The sequence below is a fragment of the Lampris incognitus genome, chromosome 6 (genome assembly GCF_029633865.1).
Source record: "Lampris incognitus isolate fLamInc1 chromosome 6, fLamInc1.hap2, whole genome shotgun sequence".
In the NCBI taxonomy this organism is placed as follows: Eukaryota; Metazoa; Chordata; class Actinopteri; order Lampriformes; family Lampridae; genus Lampris; species Lampris incognitus.
Genome location: NC_079216.1, coordinates 65,291,101 through 65,300,352, shown reverse-complemented (window position 1 = coordinate 65,300,352; position 9,252 = coordinate 65,291,101). Strand labels below are relative to the sequence as shown.

At 45.3% G+C, this 9,252-nt stretch overlaps 1 protein-coding gene across 1 annotated transcript in view; it reads right to left on the bottom strand.

The window, feature by feature from the left end:
* Positions 1 to 300: 300 nt before the first annotated feature.
* Positions 301 to 9,252, bottom strand: part of sema3e (sema domain, immunoglobulin domain (Ig), short basic domain, secreted, (semaphorin) 3E) — a 24,824-nt gene continuing 15,872 nt past the window's right edge. Inside the window, exons 12-17 of the mRNA XM_056281352.1 lie at positions 8,723 to 8,814; positions 7,886 to 7,927; positions 6,896 to 7,062; positions 4,046 to 4,113; positions 1,913 to 2,046; positions 301 to 813 (exon numbers count right to left, since the gene is read on the bottom strand). Coding sequence (XP_056137327.1) covers positions 301 to 813; positions 1,913 to 2,046; positions 4,046 to 4,113; positions 6,896 to 7,062; positions 7,886 to 7,927; positions 8,723 to 8,814 — 1,016 coding nt within the window. The remainder of the gene's footprint in view (positions 814 to 1,912; positions 2,047 to 4,045; positions 4,114 to 6,895; positions 7,063 to 7,885; positions 7,928 to 8,722; positions 8,815 to 9,252) is intronic.

Below are 9,252 nucleotides of genomic sequence, written 5' to 3'. Positions count from 1 at the left end.
TCAGCATCCGCAGGTACTAGGTTTACGTTTGGGGTCCACATGAAGCATCACAAAATGTGTGAAATATGTAAATAAAATGAATGAAATAGATAATAACAATAATAATAATTAATAATTAATAATAATAATAAATAGCCTGGCTGACAGTTGTCAATTTCTGTTTGATTATCAAAATATTTAACCTGGCACCAACCCTGTGTGAGTCTGACCTTTAGTCGGTATGTGTGTGTGTGTGTGTGTGTGTGTGTGTGTGTGTGTGTGTGTGTGTGTGTGTGTGTGTGTGTGCTGTCTCTCTTCTCCTTATGTGTCCAGGGTGTGCCTGGGTGCTCTATGGGAGTTCTCGCCTCCCTTCCCCTTGCCTCCTCCCATCTCTCCTCCCAAAGCGGCGTACCTCCTCTTGTTCTTCTTGCGCTTCTTGTTGGAGCACCACACCCTCTCGCAGTACTCCTCCACCCGCAGGGTGTCCCCGTAGCCGATCAGCTGCAGAAAATCCTTATACCACAGCCTGGGATGAGCGCTCAGGGCCGAGGTTGGGCCCGAGACCTTGGGGCTGACGCTGGGGCCTGGTCGGGGACACGCTGGAGAGTGGCAGGGGCCGGGAGGCCGCTCTCCTTCCTTTCTCTCAGCCCTCTCTCCCTTATGGAGGATGGAGCTCACCTCCTCGTCCTCCAGCACGTTCAGGGTGATCCGTAGCAGCGTGTGCACGTAGCCGTGTTCCACCGTCTGGCACACGTACATGCCGGCGTCTGAGCGCCTCACGCGCAGGAACAGGAGGCCGTGGGCCGTCATGACGACGCGCTCGTCAAGCCGAACCTAAAAGGGAGGAATTCACGGACTCTTATTAGCCAAGGGTGCAGCCATGGTAAAAAGTTATGCTCTTGCGTACCAGGTCTGGACGTAAGCTATATAAAAGCGCCGAGCTGCTACTAGCCATGTGACTTAATACTGTCAAGATGTCTTTCCAACCACAGGAGCATGTTATAAAAAAAGGCTTCAGTATGAATGAAAGATGGGTAAAGCTATCACCCCGAGAAATGACACACTCAAGTACGTTTTTCCATTGTCTCATCACATCATCGGCCGCTTCTCCGGGGTCGGGTCGTGGTGGCAGCAAGCTAAGTAGGGCCCTCCAGACGTCCCTCTCCTCAGCAACGCCCTCCAGCTCCTCCTGGGGGATCCCAAGGCGTTCCCAGGCCAAACTGGACATGTAGTCCCTCCAGTGAGCTCTGGGTCTACCCCGGGGTCTCCTCCCAGTTGGACGTGCCCAGAAAACCTCCAATGGAAGGGGCCCAGGAGGCATCCTTATCAGATGCCCCAACCACCTCAACTGGCTCCTTTTGACGCGAAGGAGCAGCGGCTCTACTCTGAGCTCCCTCCGGATGTCTGAGCTCCTCACCCTATCTCTAAGGCTGAGCCCAGACACCCTACGGAGGAAACTCGTTTCAGCTGCTTGTATCCACGATCTCACCCTTTCGGTCACCACCCAAAGCTCATGACCATAGGTGAGGGTTGGAACCAAGACTGACTGGTAAATTGAGAGCTTTGCCTTCCGGCTCAGCTCCCTCTTCACCACAACGGTCCGGTACAACGTCCGCATTATTGCTGATGCTGCACCAATCCGCCTGCCAATCTCCCGCTCCATCCTACCCTCACTCGTGAACAAGACCCCGAGATACTTGAACACCTTCACTTGAGGCAACAACTCAGTCCCTAAGCCGGACGGAGCAATCCACCATTTTCCGGTAGAGAACCATGGCCTCAGACTTAGAGGTGCTGACTCTCATCCCTGCCCTACATTTTTTTCCATACATTCCAGAGTTATTGTATATATCTGAATCCTCTGATTCGGTGGTTGGGAGTATATGTTTGCATTGTTCATGGTTGCCGAATCTATGAGTTTAAACAAAGTCACCTCTTGTTTTTCGTCTCCTCTCTGTATGAACCACAGAACCCTGGCCTGTAGCGAGCGAGGGATGCACTCCAACAGAGTGCTGTTACTCTCCACACCGTAGACCAGCTTCTCCTCGGCCCTGTGCCACTGCTCCTCTGCAAGCCAACACCACACACACACACACACACACACACACTGTAAATGACAGCGGTGCAAAGCTCGAGATAGCGCAGACTCCAATGACCTTTCAATGAATGACATCCATAGGTTCTTCATCTCCCCGATCCCCTTCTTTAATAGAAACACATTGACCCCTCATACTTCACCCAACTGGCCTCGCACAGCACTTGGCCGTATTTTATCCTTCTCGGTCCGGTGCTTTCCTACACTTGCGTGATGGTGGGAAACTGTGCTGAACTAGAAAATCATTAACTCATTAACTTCAGCGCCATTAGGAGCGCGGGTGGATATCTAAATGAGAGGTACATTTTCAGTGCTGACAGCCTGAAGTGTTTCACTGAGATTTATTGCTCTACCAGTGTGTACGTACCTCCCTACCCCCACTCCACATACCTCTTGTTCTGCCATTCCTTTTTTTAATAATTTACTGTTTAATTACTTACATGCACTCATATTAGGGCTGTGTATTGGTGAGAATCTGGCGATACAATACGATACGTATCACGATACAGGGGTTACGATTCAGTATATGGCCATATATCGTGATACTGTAAGACAGGTGATATAGTGTGATACTGTAAGAAAGGTGATATATTGTGATACTGTAAGAAAGGTGATATATCGTGATACTGTAAGAAAGGTGATATATTGTGATACTGTAAGGAAGGTGATATATTGTGATACTGTAAGGAAGGTGATATATTGTGATACTGTAAGGAAGGTGATATATTGTGATGCTGTAAGACAGGTGATATATTGTGATGCTGTAAGACAGGTGATATATTGTGATACTGTAAGAAAGGTGATATATTGTGATACTGTAAGAAAGGTGATATATTGTGATACTGTAAGACAGGTGATATATTGTGATACTGTAAGAAAGGTGATATATTGTGATACTGTAAGACAGGTGATATATTGTGATACTGTAAGAAAGGTGATACATTGTGATACTGTAAGACAGGTGATATATTGTGATGCTGTAAGACAGGTGATATATTGTGATACTGTAGGAAAGGTGATATATTGTGATACTGTAAGAAAGGTGATATATTGTGATACTGTAAGAAAGGTGATATATTGTGATACTGTAGGAAAGGTGATATATTGTGATGCTGTAAGAAAGGTGATATATTGTGATACTGTAAGAAAGGTGATATATTGTGATACTGTAGGAAAGGTGATATATTGTGATACTGTAAGACAGGTGATATATTGTGATACTGTAAGACAGGTGATATATTGTGATACTGTAAGACAGGTGATATATTGTGATGCTGTAAGAAAGGTGATATATTGTGATACTGTAAGAAAGGTGATATATTGTGATACTGTAGGAAAGGTGATATATTGTGATGCTGTAAGAAAGGTGATATATTGTGATACTGTAAGAAAGGTGATATATTGTGATACTGTAGGAAAGGTGATATATTGTGATACTGTAAGACAGGTGATATATTGTGATACTGTAAGACAGGTGATATATTGTGATGCTGTAAGAAAGGTGATATATTGTGATACTGTAAGACAGGTGATATATTGTGATACTGTAAGACAGGTGATATATTGTGGTACTGTAAGAAAGGTGATATATTGTGATACTGTAAGACAGGTGATATATTGTGGTTTCAGAGGCCTTTGTTTTTTGTGCTTATGCTACTTCCTGTCTCGGTTTACGTTGGGTTGGAGTGGAAGAGTCACATGGCTGAAGACAGATGACAACACTGTTGTCTAGCGGTCGCGGGGTTACACACAACACAACATGTTTGTCACGAGCCTTTACTTGTAAACAATTAAACATCGATACAGTGGTTTTGAGAATCGATACTCGCCATACTCGAGTGTATCAGTATTTTCCTACACCCTTAATTCACATAGGTGTCAAATGAGTAAAGGTTCACGTACTCGGGTTTTAAACAAATATAGACTCACATGCGCACGCGCACGCACGCACACACACATACGTACACTAACCATCAATTTGCAGCCCGTTGCACAGCTGGACGGCGTTGCCATGGCGAACGTCTTGCCTCCTGAAGCGTCTGCTGGAAAACAGAGGGAGGGAAATAATTACAATCATTTGGCACTTTGGAAGAAAAGTGAGAAACAGATAAAAAGAGAGACGATGGTGATGATGACGATGGTGATGATGATGATGGTGGTGATTGTGATGATGATGATGGTGATGACGATGGTGATGATGATGATGGTGGTGATGATGATGATGATGGTAGTGGTGATGATGATTTATTTCGAACATGTGAATAAGCAGGAGGCAACATACACATAAGCCGTTGCCAATAATCCGAAGTGATCAGCACACACATGAGGAGTGTGAGGAGTAGGAGGAAGGAGGAGGAGGAGGTATGCTACACGGTAAGGGGGAAGGAGCAGGAGAGTCAGGCAGGGTGAATAGCGACAGACATTGCGTAACGCTGGCACTCGGTGTCTCGTTACGTGGCAGGCTGGCGGCAGAACGCTGTGAGACTCCAAGCGTGAGGGCTTGAATGAGCAGCCCGGTGATTCCGGCAGGGGACGAGGAGGATTTACTACACCCAGGAAGCACGTTAGCTGGTAGTGATCAGCACTCAGGATTCAGGGACCATTTATTCGTCATTTCGTCACGCACCTGCACACGTGGCATGTAGGGAAACGTCGTTTCCCCCGGCCCACAGCAGTGCAAGACAAAGACACAAACATCCAGACTAAAAAAATAATAAAACTAAGAAAACACATATTCAGCATGTAAAACAAACCTCCCCGCCTGCTGGGATGGGCTCCGGCATCCCGCGACCCTGAGAGCAGGAGAAGCGGGTTGGATGATGGATGGATGAGTATTTGTTCCCCGGATGTGCTCAGCATGTGGACAATTCCCGTGTCCATGTCCACGCAAAGCCGGCCTGCATGTCTTGTCCGTCAGCACATGCAGCAGCAGTGCAGCGAGTCTGGTCGGCGCGTTCACTGCGCACTGGGTGAGACCGGATCTGTTTCCCAGTCCATTCTATTGGAGCGAATTCGGGGAACAACGCAGCCACGGGAACTGCCGCGGCCAGGACGCGAACCCGCATCGCCCGCACCGCAGGAGGCATCGCTAACCGCTCGACTAACGTGTCTTCTTATCCATGCACGTGACACTAGTTTGTCCTTGCTGCCTTTTGCAGCCGGCTACCGATGGAGGGGCAGGAGCCTCCATGCTTTTGTCGTTTCCTCTCCTGCCTTGTCGTCGCGTCGCCCACAAGACTCGGTTACCTTGGTAACTGTAATCTACTCCCGTATTTTCACAATGTGTGTGGGTGTGGTGTTAGTGTGTGTGTGTGTGTGTGTGGTGTTAGTGTGGATAGCGGGACCGAAAACTAAAGCACTTATGATCCTAATCCTTTCTGGAGGTGGTAGGTATTGTCTCAGAGAGTAAGGGAAAAATCCCAGAAAATTAAAATTGTGCATAAATATGCAAAATATGCATTTTTCTAAAAAATGGCTAAAAACCACTTTTCTCGGCATTTCAGATGATTCTGAGCATCTTTGTTTTTTTCACCTATATAAAAAAAAATTCTGGGACTTAGAAATGTTTTGGCATTATGCAAAATATATATGCATTTTTGCAAAAATGCACTTATGATCCTAATTTTTTTTGGGAGGTGGTAGGTATTGTTCCAGAGAGGACCAGAAAAATAGCAGAAAATTCAAATATAATTATGCATAAATATTCAAAATATGCATATTTCTAAAAATGGCTAAAAACCACTTTTCTCGGCGTTTCAGATGATTCTGAGCATTTGGGGGGAGGGAGTTGGAGTGGGGGTGGGGGGGGTTTAGGGGCAGGGGGAAGGCGGTTAGCTGGCAGGATGAAGAGGAGGGAGATTTAGACGGGTGGAGAACCAAACCGCTACATTGTAGCGGGGCCCTCCTAGTAAATCCTTATATTATAACCCGAGTCATTGACGGTTATTTCCACCCCGTTAGGACCCTTTCCACCCTGTTGAGCTCGTTTCCACCCTGTTAGTCATATTTTTTTGAAAATAAAGTAACTGTGTTTAATATGTTTCATGTCTTTATGGTGATTTGCAGGGTTGGCAAGGATTAATAGCACACATATGGTTTTTTTGTGTGTGTAGATTTCTGTTGCTACTTAACCATTTGGGGTAAATTGGGGTGCGTAAATGTGACGGTTGTAAATAATGAACACATGTTCTGCTCAACAGGTCTGGGTTCCGTGTTAGTCATAGAAAAACTCAAGTGATGGAATAAGAGACACATAAGCTTTAAGAGAAGTCTGGTGCTGTTGAATTTTACATTATTAGAACCTGGCAGTACCTGCTATATGTCCATGTCCCTGACAGGCTGGAACTCTCTCACAGCCCGTGTCTACACCATCCATGCATAATGAGGATTATTTATGTGCTTATTTACCAGTACAACTCCCTGAAGGTTGAGCACGTCATTTACCTGATATAATGTTAAAAACACCCAACATTTATTCTTTTGTCCCTGGCAGTTAGCACGTGGAAAAGCCCCCGACAGCCAGGGATGCCTCAACTTGCTGCAAGCGAGTTTGAGGTCAAGTTTTTCACTGCAGAAGCCTCGTTCAGCGAGGATTGATGACGAATAATTCATCAAGTACACTGTGACAGAAGGGGAAGGGTGGGTTAAGCTGCTAACAACCGGTGCATCACACCTCTGTTGGGACAGGGTGGCGACAGACGACAGCATTCACAACGTGCAGGTGTTTGTGTGCTCGTGTCGGGGGAGAGAAAGAAAGCAAAGGAGGAAGAAAAGCGTATTTATGTGTGTGTCTGTCTGTGTATGTGGGCCGTCACCCCTTACCTCTTGGTGTAGACCCCCACATGGTAGTATCTGGAGCAGGTTAGGCCGTCCCAGGCGCAGTAGGGGTCTCTAGCCAGACAGCAGTCGGCACACTCGGAGCCGTAGAGGTCACACTGATGTAGTCTAACCTGGGCCACACCCAGCTCCGTCCCCACATACAGCTGTTGCTGTGGACCAAACAAGACAAACGGTTGCTATGGATACAAGATGAGCATTTTGATCTGTTTTCTTTTTTTTTTGGAGTTTTCCCCCCTTTTTTTCTCCCCAATTGTACTTGTTCTTATATTTATCTATATAGATATATCTATATATCTATATCTATATATAGATATATCTATATCTATATATCTATATCATCTATATCTATCTATCTACCTATTTATCTATATATATGGATATATATATCTATATAGATAAATAGATATAGATATATCTATTTATCTATATAGATATAGATATATCCATATAGATAGATAGATAGATAGAGATAGATAGATAGATAGATAGATAGATAGATAGATAGATCTATCTATATATCTACATAAATATATATATCCATATAGATAGATAGATAAATAGATAGATAGATAGATATATCTATCTATCTATCTATCTATCTATCTATCTATCTATCTATCTATCTATCTATCTATCTATCTATCTATCTATCTATCTATCTATCTATCTATCTATCTAGATAGATAGATAGATAGATAGATAGATAGATAGATATAGATCTATATTCCACTGTCATCTACGTGATTGACCGTGTGGTCAAAATGGCCGTCATGCTAATGCCAAATCTTGCCATGCCAAGCAGCAAATGAACAGTAAGTGTGTTCATTTGCTGTTAGAGGACGAGGCCCTTTCTGCAACACAGGAAGGGCCTCTGTAACGTCAGTGTTTTCATCTTGTGGCTAAACAGCTGAACTGCATCACCAGGGGCAGGGTGGAGGAGGCCCACATGCCTGGATGCTGAAAGCTTCTTACCCTTTTCGGCGATATCAACATTTCTGTGACCGGTGTCGGCACCTGCAAAGGGGAGAGGTTTTATTGACGGGGGACAGACAGGTCAACACGTGGCAGTGATGGAAGGGAGCTGACAGTAAACGGTAGCGAAAGTCACCACCCGTCATGTTTTGATGCTGAGCAGACTTTTCATATTCAGGCCAATTTCCGCCGCTGCTGAACTCGCTAGAGATGTACCGTTGGCAGTGGCGCCCCCAGACATGTTTCATAGGGGGGGGCCACTGAAAATCTTGGGGTGGCACACCCAAACCAAAAGCCATGACTGAATTTGGGGAATTCTATGCTGCTGTTGTAGTATACTGTATAGCCTAGTGGAAAACTGTCAATATGAGAGTTAAGAAAAATATACATTATTGATTTAAATGAACAGCACCTAATGTAAGATATCAGATAGGAGCATATTCTGCATAATCAGAAGCATATTCTGCATATGCGACCCGTGGCTGGGGGGGGGGGGGCAGGGATAGTATCAGGGTGGCCATGGCCACCCCCTGGCCACCCCTTGGGGGGCACCACTGACCGTTGGAACAAACGATGCGTCTCTAAAATGGCTGTTTTCCAGAACATGGTTCCCCCCCCCCCCTTCTCTGATATGATGAGAGGGAGCAACGCTGGAGCTTGTTTTAGGGCTTATTTATTTATCAATTTATTTATTTATTTTGCAGCTAGATCAATAATGCAACAGCAGCGGAGGGTTACCTGCAATTTCATGTGAGACAAAAAGGTCGCTCGTGTTTGACTGCTAAATCTGCATAGCGCCTCTGTTTCACATTTTGGGTGGTGAAATTGAGTATTTACCTTAAATACTTGAAGCTCCTCCAGCAGCACCTCCTCCACACTGTCTGTGTCCTTGTTGTAGATGGTAATAATTTTCAAAATGACGGAGTCAGCTGGAAAACAAGAGCCGGGGGTAAATATAAGAGCGTCGCGTGCACAACGCGGTGACGTCATGCTGCTGTGCAACAACGGGGATGCAAAGCCCCGACACGTCGTAGGAGTCACGTTCATACTCGAGACGTCGTCCTCAGACGCTTTCTGCAAGACGTTATCCTCAGACGCTTTCTGCCAGGTGCATGCTCAAAACAGTGTGTGTGTGGGGGGGGGGTCAACAAATTCTCAATTTATTTCAATTTTGCAAGATCTTTTAATCATCAAAGTGCAATTTCGTATGAGTCCTCGTTTGGGGAAAAGGAGAATTAATGGGAAAGATATAATTTTGTTTCATGATCCCACTGGGGAGCAGACAAATGTTTTGTTTTTCGGCAACTGAACGTTTCAAAGCTGCTGCGAGAACGCCGGGGAGGCCTGCAGCTGTACCGAGTGTCTGG